This window comes from Thrips palmi, unplaced genomic scaffold, assembly GCF_012932325.1.
Source record: "Thrips palmi isolate BJ-2018 unplaced genomic scaffold, TpBJ-2018v1 HiC_scaffold_2, whole genome shotgun sequence".
Classification (NCBI taxonomy): Eukaryota; Metazoa; Arthropoda; class Insecta; order Thysanoptera; family Thripidae; genus Thrips; species Thrips palmi.
In genome coordinates, this window is record NW_023144629.1 from 9,347,192 (window position 1) to 9,364,075 (window position 16,884).

The 16,884-nt window shown below is 50.4% G+C and overlaps 3 protein-coding genes across 5 annotated transcripts; all 3 read right to left on the bottom strand.

The window, feature by feature from the left end:
- Positions 1–246: 246 nt before the first annotated feature.
- Positions 247–4,635, bottom strand: LOC117647251. 3 transcript variants are annotated; one of them, XM_034388938.1, is made up of 15 exons: positions 4,547–4,635; positions 4,017–4,108; positions 3,765–3,928; positions 3,578–3,647; positions 3,033–3,487; positions 2,843–2,955; positions 2,480–2,733; positions 2,123–2,409; positions 1,789–2,026; positions 1,494–1,635; positions 1,220–1,409; positions 1,091–1,132; positions 947–996; positions 540–736; positions 247–453 (listed from the first exon to the last, which is right to left on the bottom strand). In XM_034388938.1, the coding sequence occupies exons 2-15, from the start codon at positions 4,081–4,083 to the stop codon at positions 401–403; spliced, it is 2,322 nt and encodes a 773-aa protein (XP_034244829.1). In that variant the 5' UTR covers positions 4,084–4,108; positions 4,547–4,635; the 3' UTR covers positions 247–400. The 3 variants fall into 3 exon arrangements, with proteins under 3 accessions (XP_034244829.1, XP_034244828.1, XP_034244830.1); XM_034388937.1 differs by lacking the exon at positions 4,547–4,635 and adding an exon at positions 4,328–4,540; XM_034388939.1 differs by lacking the exons at positions 247–453; positions 4,547–4,635 and adding an exon at positions 4,328–4,540 and having other exon boundaries at positions 595–736; positions 938–996.
- Positions 4,636–5,065: 430 nt separating this feature from the next.
- LOC117647277 lies at positions 5,066–10,494 on the bottom strand. The gene is made up of 4 exons (XM_034388980.1): positions 10,347–10,494; positions 6,480–6,867; positions 6,263–6,339; positions 5,066–6,057 (listed from the first exon to the last, which is right to left on the bottom strand). The coding sequence occupies exons 1-4, from the start codon at positions 10,347–10,349 to the stop codon at positions 5,869–5,871; spliced, it is 657 nt and encodes a 218-aa protein (XP_034244871.1). The 5' UTR covers positions 10,350–10,494; the 3' UTR covers positions 5,066–5,868.
- Positions 10,495–11,161: 667 nt separating this feature from the next.
- LOC117647253 (pre-mRNA-splicing factor Slu7) lies at positions 11,162–14,048 on the bottom strand. The gene is made up of 9 exons (XM_034388942.1): positions 13,650–14,048; positions 13,384–13,572; positions 12,999–13,304; positions 12,694–12,923; positions 12,297–12,600; positions 12,077–12,205; positions 11,805–11,972; positions 11,584–11,724; positions 11,162–11,501 (listed from the first exon to the last, which is right to left on the bottom strand). The coding sequence occupies exons 1-9, from the start codon at positions 13,779–13,781 to the stop codon at positions 11,325–11,327; spliced, it is 1,776 nt and encodes a 591-aa protein (XP_034244833.1). The 5' UTR covers positions 13,782–14,048; the 3' UTR covers positions 11,162–11,324.
- Positions 14,049–16,884: the final 2,836 nt, after the last annotated feature.

Sequence of the window (16,884 nt, forward strand, 5' to 3'; positions counted from 1 at the left end):
CCACCGCCTGATATGCACACAGTCTAAAATGAGAAATTGATAATTTTTAGAAATATCAACTTGTTTATCTGTCATTTAATCTTACCCCTCATTTGCGCTATGAAAGGCTTAGGCACTTCACATGTTGGTTGAATGAAAAACAAGGACTCAAAATATCAATTCAATCATTTATTTTGTAAAGATAAAGTTCTTAAGCCTCTGGCTGATGACTCAATGGGCCACAACAGGATAAAGTTACAATAAAAGCATAATAAGGTATCACAATAGAGGATATTATCCTGCATAAACAAACTAACAGAAACTTATCTACCATTACATGACATTGAAGCATTCAGAGAAAGTAAAGAAAACAAACACCGCAGTTGAGCCGATAGAAGTTGTATCAAGATTTGATGTGAGACTAATCCCCACACCGTGTTTTTTTCACTGGACCATCATCATCTATTGAATTTGCTGCAAGGAAGAAAAAATTTTATTGTCATTTCCATTAATTAAGCCATCTTCGAGGCAACAGATACCCACCAATTTAAACAACTTACCTCTTTTCTTTGAGGGTGTTGTATGAATTTCAACACACTCCTTAAAATGTTTAGAATATTCTGATTTTTTGGTAAAACGGTGATTACATAGTTTACACAATATGTAACTCAATTCCTCTGTAGATTCTACACTTTTCACTTCTACAACTGCTTTGTCTGGTTCTTCACCATCCTGATCTTCATCAGTATTAAGGTTTCTGGAAAGGACAAGAAGAGAAGTTTGTTGGAAACATTGAGAGAAATCCTCAGTGGTTATCCATCAAACACAGATATTGCACATAATAATACATAACATCAATCGGGCATGAGGCCAAAGAACACAAAAGCTCTAGTATTCAAAAGAGCAAAAAGTAGAGGCTGCAAGCCAGAACACTAAAAGTAAAAAGAGAGGTACATACTGTACTTACTCCCCCTCAGCACCACCACCACCAGGACCACAGCAATCACTGGCATGGACCTGAAATTGGAAAATAGAAAGATATCATGTACCAGTATTGTATAAGGCATCAAAAGAGTTTCTTTAAAAGATAGTCAGGTTATTGGTCACTTACCTGAATTTCATGTTTAGGAAATATTTCAGCACAGAGTGGGCACTGCAAATGCAAAAAAAGTTATGTAAAATAAATCCAAAAAAAACAAAAAAAAACGAAGAAGACACAAAGCTGGCAATTGAACATTACCGCAACATTGTCAGGAGAATCCTCTGATGTACTGGGAGGAGAGGGCATGTCATCAGGTCTTGGATTATCTCTAGATCTTCTGGCCTGAGTGGAGTTCCTAGATTGCCCAGGTTTGGCGAAAAATGATTTGGGTGAAATTCCAGATCCAGATGAATCCTCAATTCCTGGTGCATCATTTCTAAACCACCGCCTGATATGCACACAGTTTAAAATGAGAAATTGATATTTTTTTAGAAATACTGTATCAACTTGTTTATCTGTCATTTAATCTTACCCCTCATTATTTGCACTATTCCGGGCATTAGTTTCTCCCTCCATGTGTTGAGAGTTGCCACCTTTAGGCCTTGGATTTTGTCCATGTTGGTTTGGTGGTGCTATTTGACCCTTCTGCAGTCTTAGTTTAGTATTTCTTGATTCTGGCAAAAAACAAGAGAGTCAAGGGTCAAGTTATGCTAAAGGTGCCTTGGGCCTTGGTGGCTTGGGGCACATGGCGGCGTGGCAGCTTGCCGGCCGGACGCCCTCGTAAAAACGTCCATCAAAGGACTCTAGATACAGTGTACAGTACATACTCTGGCTTTGTTGAGACGTGCCTGCACCTCGTGGCCTCTGAGGCCCTTTGGGCTCCCAGTCAACATCAGCTTGGGCAGATCTGCTGCCACCTTTCCTAAAATTCTTCTTGTTTCTTGTCTGTTGCTTTTCCCAAATATCACTATCGTCGTCTTCATCATAAGCGTACGGATCCGAAGAGCCACTAACTTTGGCTGGCTCCGAAGGGAAGTCAAAATCACCATCAGAAGACTTTCCTCTCTAAAGGTTCATAAAATTTAAGTCAAATTAATTGTACTAATGGGAACAAAGCGTAAAGTTTCTCAAAATATATAACCAGAAAAGTAAGAAACAAACCTGCTCATCCCTATTACTAGCCCATTTATCAGAACTTGTAGCAGATGGTGTGTCCTCTGTACAATCAATGTCATTAATTTCAACATCCTGCTGTTTCCGAGAGATCCAAGCATTGTTAGGTGGCCTATTTCCATGCCCTTGATTTTTGCTGTCATTGTGTCGTGACTTCCTAAGGCTATGAAATGCTGGTTCTTCAAAGGGGCCTTCACTCATTGCTTCTTGTATTTTCGTCACTGCTCTTGTTTTGGACTGACGATCCGCTCGTCCATGAGTTGTTGTGGTCCCAACTAAAAATAAGAATTAGGTAAAATACTGATAGAAGGATTCAGTTTGGCATGAAAAGAATTAAATACAAACCTTGAGTTTCGGGAGAACTAGAGAAAAGCTGGCTGAACTTTGGAGTCGTCTCCTTGAATAGGGTCCGTTTGTTGAAACTGCCACCATCAGTAATCGGTGGTCCCCAAATAGGATTTTCTTCCTTCAATTTTTTCCACAATGCTATTCGACACTCTCTCACCTTTTCATTAGCTTTGGCCATCCATAATGCCTTGTCGCCTCTATATTTCTCCAAGTCTTGGAAAAAGTCTGAAAAACCATTGGGTGGCAAGCCTCTGCAAATTTATTAAAAGGATGTTAAAGAGAATGATGAGAGTAGTGTGTCAACATAAAACCAAATACATATTTCAAAAAATTAAATAATTTTTTTAAAAATGATCTTGCCTGTTCATTGATTCCAACGGGCTGACCTGAGCAGCAACTTTTCCGATGAAAATGGTCTTTACAGGTTCTTTTTCATCTCCACCAGCATCTTGAACAGAGGCTGGGGAGTCAGGCTGAGAGAACAAACCCACTGAAGTTAAAAATAAAAAAGTAACAAAAAAAGAAAAATAGTGTGGGGCACAACGTTTACCTCAATGTCACAGACAGCTGTTTCTTCAGGACCCCGGGACTCGACATCAACTAGTATTTCATTGTCACCTTGAGGACCCTCTTTCTCAGCTTCCAATAAGTTGTCAAACAAATCCTGACTGTATATATCAGGAGAATTCTGTTGGAAAGATTGGCTTGGGGGACTATGAGAGCCAGCAGAGCCAACAGTGGTGCCATCTGGAGACCCAGGACCATTTCTTTGAACAACTGGAGGCGGAGACCCAGAGCTAGAGACACTCGCTGGACTGTGTGCGCTCCCAGGACTTGCGAGATGACTCGATGAATTGTTAAGTTTACTGCTTGCTTGAGGACCTAAGGTGGAGTCAGGTTTCTGTCCAGGACTACAGTTTATGTCTAAGACTGGATATTTAGTCCTAACTGGTTTGGCTCGGCCTCGGCCAGCAGTCTTAGGAGATTGACTTGTTCCTGGCTGACCTGTATGTAAAGAGAGCAATAAAAAATATTAGTGCTACATTAATTTCAAATACAAACATTTCAGCAAGAGATTCAGTACTATAGGCATACCGAAAGTTATCGCTTTGTTCAGTCTCCCCACATTTTCTTCCATGACTACATCATTGTTGGAAGTTTCAGCCTATGATACAAATTAAATTTTATGAAAAGAAATAAAAGACAAAAAGCTTCAAGGTACTGCTTACACTGCATACTCAAAACAAAAAGACACACTGATTCAAAAATGAAGAGAACTTACTTCAACATCAGGAGATGGCTCAGGTCTATCACTGGGACTTCCAGGAGAGTTCTGATATAAATCCTCGTTTTTCCTATTACAATTATCGTCTTGAGAGTTTACAACTGCCGCATAGAAGGACTTCTTCTCTGCCTCATTCATACCATCTGGATCAGCACCCGCCTCTAGTTTCAAGCAATAATAAAAAAATTAGACACAAAGATACATGTAAATTAATCAAACAGGCCCTTTCATGTAGAAACGCAAACTTACTTTTGATGGCGTCACACATTTTTTCATCCCAATCATCCTCATCGCTTTTTCTACCCCGTGTTAACATCCTTGATGGCGGAACACGGCAGACCCTGAAAATTAGAGGAGACATTAGAGAACTAACGACTGAGGCGACCGGTAGCTGCTGGACCAAATGTCCAGCCTATCACACCAGAGTTGGAGGTTAAGGCAACGCCGGGGCCAGCAATGATGCAATAGCAAAAATACGGCCCAACACCTGGGTTCCAACCACTATCCAATTTGGGGGGAATCTGACTGTACTAGACTCCGACACAAACAACGCAATGTACCGGGATTTGTCGCGATTTCCATGACCACCATTCGCAGCCATCCTGGACGTGTTTGCATAAACAAATCGGTTTGGGAAACGTAATGCGAATGCGACGGCAAGGAGCGTTGGTGTAGGCAAGGTGTCATTCCGACGCTCGGCCACGACTCAAATCCGCAGGGCAGGTGGAACCACAGGTGCAGAACAATCAACGCAATTTACAAAAACATTCACAACTCACACTGTCACGCTTTTCGTTGAAGAGGGAACAAGTGGGAGAGGGGAGGGGAGGGGAGGGGAACAGGAGGGAAGGGAAGGGGAGTGGAGTGGAGGGGGAAGGAGAGCGAGATAGCTCGATTCACAGTATCGATATCTCGCTCGGGGGGAAGGACCGCGTGGGCCCACGTTTGCGCCTTTCGTCTTCGTGCTTTTCACTGCGTTAACGTGGGAAGACTGTGTCACAGTTTGTTCAATCCGCTCCTTGAGCTTGAGGGGCACGCCTTCGGCTTGGGGTGTCTTGGGGTGGGCGAGCCAGGGTGGGGCGACGGCGAGTGAAAATAAACTAGCTAAAGTCTAAGACTTCTTAAGGCTTCGCGATGTTGGTTTAATAAGGCTCCGCCTTTATGCAGCTTATATTCAAGCCTTTATTCAAGTCGATTCAAGTTGTGAGGATGCTGTGTTGGTGGGGTGGGTCTGGGTGCATGGCTGCTGTGTTTTGGGGGGCGGTGTCGTAGTTGTGGGCTGGTTTGCCACCCTTCCGTTTCAGAAAATATCAGAACTTTTATTTAATTCAAACACATTTTTTGCACACTCCGTCCGCACCATTATCTACCACTGATGTACAATATTATATCCTTATTAACATTTCTTTATTCTCATCCCCTCTTTCAAACACGACTCCTCTTTTCCAACATTTTTTTTCTTTCTATGTTGGCAGTAAAATGCCCCATCCCACAGTCACAAACTTACACTATCAAACATGTAGGAGCTCTCACCTTTCTACCAATACATATAATAAGTTTTCGAAGCATCTTTTGCCGAATATTCATTTCTACATTTCCCCGCTTCTTTCTTCTGCTATTATGCATGCTAAATTGTTCATTTCCCCCATTTCCTATCCATTACGGCCAGCTTGTTAAGGTTGGCATCACACTTTCAAAATAATCAACCGCACGTCCACGGATCACCATTGCTCGGTCGGCGCCCCTTAGACTTCTGGCCGAGTGGGATGAAGCTTAAGAACAATTCGACGAAACTTCGAAGTGGCACTCAGCCAAATACCTTATCAATTTACGGGCAGTCTTTATTGCACAGGGAAGCGGGACCGGGTTGAGGCTTGTCTTTATTTGGGTGGGTGGGGCCGAGGGGTGACCCACTGTAAAATTTTGTGTACAATGATTGTGTAAATGTGCAAGAATGTGCAAGATTTCGGGCGTTTTTGCCACACATGTTGCCTACTTACAGGCGTTTTAACCACCTGAATGTGGAATGTAGTCAAATTTTGTACAACGAATGTGGGAAGCTGTTCCCCCCTCGGGTGGGGCGCAGGCAAGGCGCAGGGAGCTAGGGCGTCTTGCTGTAGAACTTGTTGGCCCTGCGCAGGGCCGCCGACGTGACGGCCGCCTCGCAGGGGCTGCCGTCCCAGAAGGCGCCGGGGCAGTTGAGCAGCTCGAAGCAGGAGTACCGGACGGCGGCGGACTGGGGCTGGCAGCACGTCAAGATGGCCCACACGCACTTGGACGGCGGCCCGTCCTGCCGAGCGCGGCGCGCGGCAAAGCAAAGCGTTGAGTTAGTCAGTCCGACTGATTCCGAGAGTCCTGTTGTTTTCGCTGCTCTGTCTCTCTCGCACTCATGGGCTGAAGGTGCGAGAGAAACAGAGCGACGGGAACGACTCTCGGAAACAGTCTACCGGTGTTCGACCGGAAAACAAAAATAAAACCGAGCTGGCTGCCCTCACTGTGTCTAATTCGTTGGTGGCTCCGCTGTGCTGGGCAATCGGCATCTTCGTTGAGGATGGAGGAACCGCAGGTGCATCTATTGGGGTGTAAACATAAATAACACAAGTTGATTTTTTGCAAAATAAACGAAGAAGAAAGAAACTTAACAGTTTTATTCTGTTTTTCTTTTTGCATGCAGCATTTTTTAGTCACGATTCTAATGACTGCGGCTCGTACCCGTCCTGTCGTCCAGCGGGGCTGCCCCGCCATCATTCGGCTGAGTCGGCTCCTTCGGCGGTTCCGGCCGTGCCGGCACGCGCGGCTTCATCTGCTGGCGCTGCAGCGCCGCCCAGTTCTGCAGGTGCGCGCGGCTGATCTGCTCCAGGTGGCGCAGCTGCTGCTCGGCCTGCACGTGCACGCGCGGGTCTGGCGCCAGCTGCTGCTGCTGCTGCAGCTCGATGGACCTGCGCGCCCTCAAGGCCCTCAAGGAGCTCCAGGGCGGCGGCGCGTGCGTGAAGGCCTGCACCGCGGCCAGGCTGCCCAGGGCGGCCAGCACCAGCAGCGGCACCAGGGGGCGGCAGGCCGCCGTCTGCATCTGCGGGCCGAGCACGGGGTTGGCAGTGTACTGTCGAGCAGGAGAGCCATAAATAACCTAACCTAACCTAACCTACCGTAACCTAACCTAACCTACTCATCTTCCCCTGTGTCGAGTGTGGCTTGGAAATATGGGCCCGCGGCAGGATGGGAACCGAGGCGGTAACGACTTGACTTAATACGGGGAAATTTGGAGGTAAATCCGGAGAAAATTTGGACGTGATCCGACGTACTCCTATGGTCGAGGGGTCGGCAACTTTTGGCCGTGTACGGGGGAGTATACGTATATTACCAGTAATATAGGTAATTAATGTGTAATACAAAGTAATACAAAGTAATATATAGTAATATAGGGGTATTATAGAGGCGAAATTGTGGTAATATGCAAGTAATATATGGTAATATAAAGGTAATATGCGGGTAATATAGCCACCGCGTACGAAGTAATATATGAGTTGCCGACCCCTCGCCTATGGTAATCTGGAGAAATTTGGAGGTGAGCCGGAGAAATTTGGACATAATCCGGGGAAACTAGGAGGTAATCTGGAGAAATGTGGACGTAATCCGGGGAAATCTGGGCGTAGTCCGGCGTTGGTAATCTGGAGAAATTTTGAGGTGATCCGGGAAAATTTGGACGTAATCGGCCGTACTCCTGTGGTAATCTGGAGGTAATCCGCAGGCGGTCCGGGTAATCCGTAGTCTGGCTGTTTGCCAGTCGTTACCGAGGGGTTGACCACCCAGCTCAGGAGTGTACACAGGATTACTGATTACCAGTGATTACCTACAAACATACTCAAAAAACTCCATAATTTTGGCCAGCTAAGGGCATTTTGGTCTAATTTCATTAAAAAAAAACGTTAACGCTAACGCTAACGTGAAAGCAGATGATACTTATGAGAATGTTTATTTCAATGTATGAATGTGACATTTTGTCAATTTATTTCAAAGAGTAAACACTCGGAACTCTTTTTTTGACAAATTTGTTACACATGGTAATTCATGGAAATGTCAATTTTAGTATAACTTTTGAATATCCTAACGTGCCATTGTTTTGTGTTAAACATGTTCGCAATGACGGTGGGGCACTCATAGGTCCGATACCACTTGTGTTGGGTATCATTTTCGTTGTTTCAACGCGAGGATGCACAATTTGGTGGCTAATCACATAAATACTCAATACCCGTAAAAGTTGTGTTCGGTACTAGGGCAAGGCGCCTTGCGGCACGCGGCGTGTCAGCCACATCTCCAAGCGGGGCCGGCCGGCCGGCGCGCCACCCGAACCCGACCTCAAGATAGATAAGCAAGAGTGGCGCACACTGCCGACGCGCCGCTTCTCGAGAGGGGCAGGGGTTCGGGGGGCGTTCTACGCGTTCTACGCACTCAAGGCTCAAGTGCGTGTGTGTGTAGACTGCTGCGGGGTGTGGCGGGGCGCGGCGGGACGTGGCGTCTCGGCTAGGGAATGGGCGAGGGGGGCAGCTACGCGATGCGTGCTAGCAGCGTCTCGTGACGACGCGCAACGTGAGGGACGCACTTCTTGAGTACTAGAGAGCTGGGTGTCGAGGTTATACGCCGCGCGCGCAACCCGAGGCCCCGCAGGCGCCCCGATTCATGGTGCGGCGGGCGACGGCGCGGCGCGGCAGACTGCGGGCCCTCCGCTCATAATCTTCTAGGCAGGCGAGCCAGCCGGTGCCTTGCCAGCGAGGCGCTCGGCCTCTTCTAGGCTTGCTAGTCAGGCAACGAGGCAACTCCTGCCTGGCTAGCCGGAAACTCGTTACTCTCTGCACGAGAGTACAAGCACGCTGATACGTGAACGTATCATCTGCTAAAAAACCCAAATCCGATAAAAACGGCGAAACTAGCCAGTTTTGGTGTGTGATTACCAATGATTACCGGACGAAGTGTACACACGATTACCAGAGTGGGTAACCCCTTGGTCGTTACCCCCTCGGCGTGAGCACGCCGCCAAGCCCAGCCAGCCCAGCCCAGTGACGAAGGCGGAATTCCCCCGGCAGTCTTCAGCAGCAGGGTGTCCACCTTTGCCTCCTGCTGGCGCGCTGGCGCTGGTAGAAGGCTGTGATTGGAATCTCCCGGCAGGTTCCAAGTCCTGCGTGGCGGGGAGGGGGAGAGGGGAGGGCGGTCGCACTGCGGCACGTTCATGGCAGTGCGTGATCCTTCATAATGGCACCGGACGCGTTAGTGGGTACCCGGCTTTCAGGCCCGCGCATTTCTCGGACCGGGACCATCGTCAACGCAACAGGACGTCGAGACAAGTGGCCGACTGGTGAAAAATAGTGAAAAAGAAAACAAACCCACGAGAAAAGAAAAACTCAGTGAACAGAGTGTTATCCGGAAAATGGATTTCCGCGCACTTTGATAGTAGTTCGGGGAATTCCCCGCTTCGCGTTTGCGATTTGCGGCGACCTTCGGCGGAGCGAGGCCAAGTCTGGCAGCCGCAATCGGAGTGAGGCTGCCTTCGGCTGTCTGGAGGAAACAAACAAGGGCAAGGCGGGCCGACGGAGATAGAGATACAGCAGCGCCCCTGGAGGACTGCTGATTCAGTGGTCTGCTCGCGGCGCATCGCCCCCGGCAGTGACTCCGGTCCGGACTCTGGTGGGCGGTCCCGAGGCACGCTCTGTCTCTCTCGCTCCCTTGCGGCACGCCGCTCGACTGCGACGGAGACGGCGCGACGAGACGATGCTCCGCACAGTGGGCCAGAAGACCGGTGGATGGAGGCGGCCAAAACTCTAGACGCGTTTTGAGCTCCAGAGTCGCCAAATGGGCCTCAAACTGAACGTGTGACCCTACCTATGGATTCCTCGTTCGGAGAGCAATCCATTGGTGGGGTCACACGTTCAGTTTGAGGCCCATTTGGTGACTCTGGAGCTCAAAACGCGTCTAGAGTTTTGGCCGTCTCCACCGGTCTTCTGGCCCACTGTGCTCCGGGACCGCTCGCTCGGCTGGAAACCAGCTCGGCGTCGAGGCTTCGACTTCCTCGCGGCGGAGCGTGGCACTGCGGAGCACGCACGGTCTCACAAAGACGGCCCGTGACGTCAAGCCGCGTCCCTGTCTCTCTCTCGCACCCCCGTGGGACTCTCCTTGAACGCGAGAGAGACAGAGCGACGAACGCGCGAACTTTTATTCCAGATCCACCTGCAGTATTGAGCCTCTTCGCGGAGCCTCGGCGCAAAAACCAAAGCCATCCGCCTCTCGCGGGGCGCAAAGCCGAGACGACAAGTCCGAGCGAGTCCCGGCGGGACACAGTGGGCCAGAAGACCGGTGGAGGCGGCCAAAACTCTAGACGCGTTTTGAGCTCCAGAGTCGCTAAATGGGACTCGAACCGAACGTGTGACCCCACCAATGGATTCCCCGTTCGGAGAGCAATCCATTGGTGGGGCCACGCGTTCGGTTCGAGTCCTGTTTAGCGACTCTGGAGCTCAAAACGCGTCTAGAGTTTTGGCCGCCTCCACCGGTCTTCTGGCCCACTGTGCAGGACTCGGACTCCGTACCCACCATGGACAGTGCGGTGTCGGCGAACGCGCGGAGTGTTGATGCTCGTTGACGGTGAAGGAAGAAGGAAGGATGCTCGCGCTTCAGTTCACCGTCAAAGACTGAGTCTCGGGATTCGCGCTTCGCGTCGCCTCGCCGCCAAACTCGCCAATCTCGTCCCGCGCCCGCCCCCCTCTCTTACCGGCCGCGCTTTGACGTCCGAGCCGGCCGCGGACCGGCTCCGGGCCGCCTGTCTCACTCGCACCCGCGGCATGACCCATGGGCGCGAGAGGGACAGCGCGACGAAAGCGAGCCTCAGGTTACTCGCTCGGCAGGGGCGCCCAGGCAGTGGGCCAGCCCGTCGCGCCTGCCTGCACTGCAGTGTTGCCTATCGCCGAGTCCGCGGGCGCTCCCCGCCCCGCCGCCCGGGCAGTGGGCCAGCCCGTCGCGCCTGCCTGCACTGCAGTGTTGCCTATCGCCGAGTTCGCGGGCGCTCCTCGCCCCGCCGCCCGGGCAGTGGGCCAGCCCGTCGCGCTTGCCTGCACTGCAGTGTTGCCTATCGCCGAGTCCGCGGGCGCTCCCCGCCCCGCCGCCCGGGCAGTGGGCCAGCCCGTTGCGCCTGCCTGCACTGCAGTGTTGCCTATCGCCGAGTCCGCGGGCGCTCCCCGCCCCGCCGCCCGGCCACGGGCCTCACCACACATCGTGCAACAACACACTGTTGGAGAGGTGTTTCGAGTCCCGTGGAGGCGTGGACTTCAACCGGCGTTCGACTCCCGGCATATTTCAAAATAGTTTCATAAGGAGTTTAGAAAATGATAGCAAAATTGTTCAACAATATGCACAGTTTGACAATTTATTGCGCAAAAGTCGACAGTCATGTTTTCCTTTATTTACAAAAGCAGACACATAATTGATTCCAAGGACTTTCGATTCATCTTGATGGTTGTATTTTATTCAAAAACAAAAAGGAGGAAAGGGGTATTGAAATAACTAACAATAAAACTATGAGAGGAATTGTGCCATGGGATCTTCCTCTCTTCTCTTTTTCATTAAATACGCTTCCATGTCTTCGTCTGATATTTTCTTCACCTCATACATGCTGTTGTATGGTCTCTTCCTTTCATCCAGCGCCAAGAGACGCTCTGCCTCCCTTTGCTGTTCTTCTTCTCGCTTCAGAGCCTGCATGAAAAAAATAAGAGAGAAGTGACAATGGCTGTGTTGTTAACTGAAAAGATAGGATAAAGATACTACAATAGCATACCGCTTTTAACTTGTCTTCTTCAGACTCCTCCTTCTGATCCTTCTTATCTGCTCTAGATTTTCTCTTCTTTTCCTTTCGCTTCTTCTTCTTGTTACGTTTCTTTTTCTTCCTAGCTTCTTTCTTCTCAGCTTCAGAGTCATTCTGAAAGACAAGAATTTTAAATTTTAAACCATACTTCATCCACAATAGAAATTTGGGAATGTCTTTTCAAAATTTCTTACTTCTGATGATGAATCAGAACTGCTACTGCTACTACTGCTGCTTTCTTCTTTACTCTTTTCTTCGTTCTGTTTATCACTCTCCTGTGTTTCTACATGACTGGTTTCTGGCTGAGCCTGAAGTACTTCAACCTTCCCCATACGACCCACATCGCCAACACAATAGGAATTCTGAGAAGAAAAAAAAGAGTGGATCAGAGCAGCACAAATTACAATGAAATGGACAATAATAGTGTGGAGCAGAGCTCACAATACTTGAGAATGTATTTACTTACCTTGATGAAAGAATTACAACATTTGTATCCCCATTGGCCATCTTTCCAAAAGGAACCCCAAACAGATGTGTGATTGTTGGGGAACACATCCTCTTCATATTTTGAACGGACAATTGGCTTTTCTGCACCCTAATAGAAAAAAAAAAGGTTAATCAAAAATATAATTTTTAAACGTAAAAAAAAGAATTAAAAGTAAAAACAACACAGAGGCAACACGAACCTTGAGAATTTTTCCTGTACGAGAATACTCAACATAATTTTCAGTTTGTGCTAAGAGAAGAGCTTTAGGTGGAGCGTCAAGGTGTTCTTCTCCTCCATACCGTTGGAGTACATCACTCTTCACTTTCCCTTTAAAGCCTTCCTTATGTTGCTGATATTCTCGTTCCAACATTTCAAGTTTGGTTGGTTCCGCCAAAAGATGCACATCAACACCTCGTTCATATGCTTCCCAAGCAAACAGTTGTGCCTCCCCATGTTTTCCTGTATCTCCAGTGAATCTCACAAAATTTTCACCTTTGTACTCACTAGAAACAAAATTAAAAACATGATATTAGGACATTTTAAACATATTGAAGAAAGAAATTAATGGTTTGTATTATTGACAAAACCAGACTTACTCATCCTCCTCTTTGGAAGTGCCGGCATTAGGGTTATCCCTCATAGATCTTGTTTTGGGATCATAATATGCAGAATTAGGATCCAGGTTTCTAAGGTATTTAGCCGTATCTTCTCGAATACGTAAATTACGGACAGTAATTCTCTGTTTGCTGTCTACCTTTGTACCAGGCATGTCAACTGCATCCACATATTTATCCTCATCTTCATCATCATCATCCAAGTCGTCAGGCTGTGGAAAATGTAAAGAGTTATGAAGAAATAATGATGATTGATTTAAAATATAGATGAACAAACCCAAAGATACCTCTTTTGAGTCACCCTCTTTTTCATCGCTCAGCTTCTGAGCTCTCATCTCTCTTTTAGCCTCTTCGATTTTTTGATATTCTTCAACAATGGCTCTGTGTTCTGAAGGGTCATAACCTGCCCATCTGTCACGTTTCCCATCAAAATCAAGGGAAAGGTTGGGCTGCTCATGTTCATCGAAGCCGATTTTGGCCCCAGTGTATTTTGCACCAACTTTACGAGGTCTCTCCATACAGTCCTTTGCTTTGTGAGTGACTGCTCCACAGTTAACACAAGCGCCTTTTCTATATTTGGTGACTACCTTCGTCTGTAACAAGTTATGAAATCAGTCAATCTGCCGAGAAGTTGATGGAAATAATCTATCAATGTCTACAACCAACTCATACCTGATCAACACCCTTTTTATACCACTCGTGAAGATTTGAAAATTCTTGTTGCTTCTCTGGTTGAGGCCGTTGATGTTTTAAAGTGGGACCAGAAGAGCCGTAGTACCAGGGAGCTGCGGAAATGTATTGCGGAATGTGAGGGTTGATGTCACGTCCTTCTTCGTCGACGGCAGCTGGTGCTGTTCCAGCCTGAATTTAAAAAAAAACCATATTAGTCTCATTGAACACAATGTGCGACAAAAATAAGAGGAACAAATGGTGCGAACCTTTCGCATCTCCTCCAGCTCCTTGGCCTTCCTCCAGTCCTCCCTGGACTTCTTTTTGGGCTCGTCATCTTCCACGGCCTCTTCTTTGCTTTTCAGGATAGAAGAAAGGGGAACGTTCTTCGGAGGATCCATGATTTCAGAACGTCGTCTTTCTCAAAATATCCGTATCAATTCAGAGGTTATGACACCATCAGAGACGATAATCAGCGATCTGACTCAGGTGTCGCGATGACATTTCGTTCTCCTCGGATTTGACGCCAATTCTTGCTTTGCGGCTAGTGATAACAAAACCCCTGAAGCTGAATAAACTAGAAAATGTCACAAACACAAACGTTGTGCACCGCTAACCAAAACAAAACAGTACCACTGCCCTCGACACGATATATCGAACTGAAGTCGAGTGGAACTTCGAGATGTGTTCGGCTGTCTCGTAGCGGCACCTAGCGGGCAAACGGGGAACTGCGGCGACGCGCGAGCGGGCGGGATGATTCAACCGGCCGCGCTGAACCTGACAGAACGCACTCCACGCTTTTCTGACAAAGCAAAACCAGCAGGCTGACCCCGATCGCTCTGTCGCTCTGTCTCTCTCGCACTCGCACTCCTGCAGCGTGTCGCACGGCGTGGTGCGAGAGAGCGCAGCACACGAGCGTCGTGCGGTAAGGTGCGTGCAACACGTGTGCGGCAACGGATTGATTCCGAACGGCGCTTCGTAGCTCTGTCTCTCTCGCACCGCGACGGGACGCCCCGTGAGTGCGAGAGAGACAGAGCGACGAAGGCTGCAGGCCGAGAGGCAAAGCCGAGAGGTCGTGAACAGGGCGATCGTGCCGCTGCCGCCGCTCACACGAAAGCTCCAAAGCTCCAAAGGGGCATAACTGTCAAACGGCTCTCTCTCTCTCTCTCTCTCTCTCTCTCTCTCTCTCTCTCTCTCTCTCTCTCTCGCTCTCTCGCTCTCGCTCTCTCTCTCTCGCTCTCTCGCTCTCGCTCTCTCTCTCTCTCTCTCTCTCTCTCTCTCTCTCTCTCTCTCTCTCTGGCACGCGCTCTGAATGCATGGCCGCATGAGGTCGGGCATGTCGCTTTCGCCTCGTCGCACCGTCGCATCGCGGCCAAGGTCGCTGCAAGCTGCGGGGTGCACCGATGGCACGCGCCGCTGCATCCGATGCGATGCAGCATCCGATGCAGCATCCGATGCAGCACACCCATCGCTCTGTCTCTCTCGCACCCTCGCGGCCCCGCCCCTGAGTGCGCGAGAGGCAGAGCGACGACTCCTGTTCACCGGCATCAGCCGGCCGAAGGCAGGGTCGCAGGCGAGTGGACAGTGCACAGTGGGCCAGAAGACCGGTGGGGGCGGCCAAAACTCTGGACGCGTTTTGAGCTCCAGAGTCGCTAAAAACAGGACTCGAAACGAACGTGTGACCCCACCAATGGGTTCCTCGTTCGGAGAGCAATCCGTTGGTGGGGTCGCACGTTCGGTTCGAGTCCCATTTAGTGACTCTGAAGCTCAAAACGCGTCCGGGACTTTGCCCGCCTCCACCGGTCTTCTGGCCCACTGTACCCCAAATTTCCTTGGCGGCGCACTGCATTCTAAATGGCCGGCCGCTCCTCATCCCACTGATGCAATACCGCGCTGTCCCTCTGTTGCCCCGGCCCGGCCGGCCTGCCCATGGGCCTGCCCAGGCATGGCCCAGGCCTGCCCTCGTCGTGCGAACGAGCCCAGTGAGGCCACACTAGGCGTGGGAGCGAGAGGAGGGCAGGGCAGCGGACCCATTCCGAGAGTCGTTTTCGTCGCTCTGTCTCTCTCGCACTCACGGGTCGTGTCGTATGGGTGCGAGAGAGACAGAGCGACGTCACCGACTCTCGGAATCGGTCTGCAGGGCGTTGCATCATTTTTCGTCTTTCTTCGCGCGTCGCGGGTCGCTCGGCCCGCGTCCTAAGCTGACCACACTGCAGGCTTACGGTGCGGCGCCTTATGCGTGTTTAATGTCCGACAACGCGCGTTTGACGCACATTCAGCCTTTTTTATTCCTCGCGGTGCAAGACGAGGCCGCGGTCTGCACTCGGCGGAACCTCCTAAATCACTCGGGTCGCCTCGGCCGCCGGCCGGCCGGCCTGCACACCGATTCCGAGAGTCGTTCTCGTCGCCCTGTCTCTCTCGCACCTGTACGGGGCGCCCCACGAGAGAGGCAGAGCGACGAGAACGACTCTCGGAATGAGTGGGCCTGGTCGTTGCCCGGGGCGGCGGGGCGGCCGGGCGGGCACCCTGGTCTGGTATTCTGACCTTTCACGTTGCCGATGCAGCCAGAAAGATTTTTTGGAAAGTGTGCGAAGCGAGGCGAAGCTCGTCGTACTCTTTACGTCTGAGGAGGCGTCCCTAGCGCTCGCCCCGTCCCGAGCCTCGTCCCGAGCCTCGTCCCGAACCTCGTCCCGAACCTCGTCCAACCTGGAGTCCGGAGCCTAGACATAATCGGGGCTCTTTTCCGTTTCCACGCGCCCTCCACTTTCATTGTTTTTCTGTTGTTGTTTGTTTTTTTTCGTGTTTTTTTTTTCGAGTGTGTGTGTCGAGTTCCGGGCTGGAGACCGTTCCTCCTACAGAGCGATTCCGAAGCACCTGCTGTCTCTCTCGACGCATATGCAGGCTGATTCGGAGAGTCGTTGCCGTCGCTCTGTCTCTCTCGCACCTGCGCGGGACGCCCCGTGAGTGCGAGAGAGACAGGGCGACTGCTGCAGGGGCCGGCGTCGTGTCATCAAAAGGATATCCGAACGCCTCTCTCTCTCTCTCTCTCTCTCTCTCTCTCTCTCTCTCTCTCTCTCTCTCTCCCTCCCTCTCTCTCTCTCTCTCTCTCTCTCTCTCTCTCCTCCCGATGCGATGCAGATTGACCCCCGGGACCTCCGGGCCGCCTCCGGGCCGGGGGAAGGGGTGCGGACCGCACAGTGTCGGGTTGCAGGTCGTCCTCCAGGTCGTCCTCCAGGTCCTCGTGCCTCGGCGACGGCGTCCAATCGTGGCTCCGGGGACTCCAGGGATTCCAGGAACTCCAGGGACTCGAGGGGATGCGCTTCGCAGAACGGAACTAAACGCCGCTCCAGCTTCGGCTCCGGCGGCGCTCCTCGGGTTACGCAAGCCGCCGCCACTGCCGCCGCCACTAGGTGTTGTGTACCCTGGTACCCTACCCGAGATGGCGACGGTCTGCCGGGGCACGCCCTGGCTCACTCCGACGGGCCGTTTCTGTCTCTCTCGCTC